We start from the raw sequence: 794 nt of genomic DNA on the forward strand, positions 1-794 counted from the left end.
GACCCCCCAGCGCCGGGAGGCGAGCGGCGCGGGTTGTCCGGGCTTGTGGCAGTCTCCGCGAGGGACCAGATCTTGGGCTTCTGCAGGGCGGAGGCGGGGACTGGTGCGGGAGCGCAGGGGTCCAGGCCCACGGGGGGCGAGGGCGGAGACGGTGAGGCCACGGCCACTGGTGGTGGCGCTGGAGCCAGACTCAGGACCGGTAGTGGCCGGTCCTCCAAGCCCTCAGAGCTGTCTTCTGAGTCGCTATTTTTGGAGTCCGAAATGGGTCCCAGGCCGAGGTCGCCATCCCTGCGCGCCGCCCCAGCCAGGGACAGCTCAGGCCCGGTGGCCGCGCCGTCTAAGTTCTCCAAATCGATCTCCTCGTCCTCGTCGTCGTCCGCCAGGCCCTCGCCCCCCGTGTCCTCCTCCTCCCCTCCGAGCTCCTCCTCCTCCAGCTCTAGCTCGCGTTTGCCATCCTCCTCGTCCTCCTCTTCGTCTTCCTCCTCGCGCTCGCTCCCATAAGCGTTTCCCTCGTCGTCAGTGCGGCTGCGAGGCGCCCAAGTCATCTTATTCTCCTTCTTGAGGCGCCTGCGCGCGTTGGCGAACCAGGTGGACACCTGGGTGAGGGTCATCTTGGTGATGATGGCCAGCATGATCTTCTCGCCCTTGGTGGGGTAGGGGTTCTTGCGGTGCTCACATCTAGATGTGTATAAGAGACAGGTTGAGGTGTCGGAGTGCTGTCCTTGTCAAGTCATTCAATGTGCTAACCAGTCTCTGCCCGGGTCCTGGCGTTCCGGCCTCAGTTCCAAGTCCGC

General features: G+C 65.0%; 1 protein-coding gene across 1 annotated transcript in view; it reads right to left on the reverse strand.

The window, feature by feature from the left end:
• Nucleotides 1-5: 5 nt before the first annotated feature.
• The window catches only part of IRX3 (iroquois homeobox 3), a gene marked incomplete at both ends in the record, with an annotated part of 1,075 nt that continues 286 nt past the window's right edge, over nt 6-794 (reverse strand). The window contains one exon of the mRNA XM_012001516.1: nt 6-678. Coding sequence (XP_011856906.1) covers nt 6-678 — 673 coding nt within the window. The remainder of the gene's footprint in view (nt 679-794) is intronic.

Source organism: Mandrillus leucophaeus, unplaced genomic scaffold, assembly GCF_000951045.1.
Source record: "Mandrillus leucophaeus isolate KB7577 unplaced genomic scaffold, Mleu.le_1.0 Scaffold6610, whole genome shotgun sequence".
Classification (NCBI taxonomy): domain Eukaryota; kingdom Metazoa; phylum Chordata; class Mammalia; order Primates; family Cercopithecidae; genus Mandrillus; species Mandrillus leucophaeus.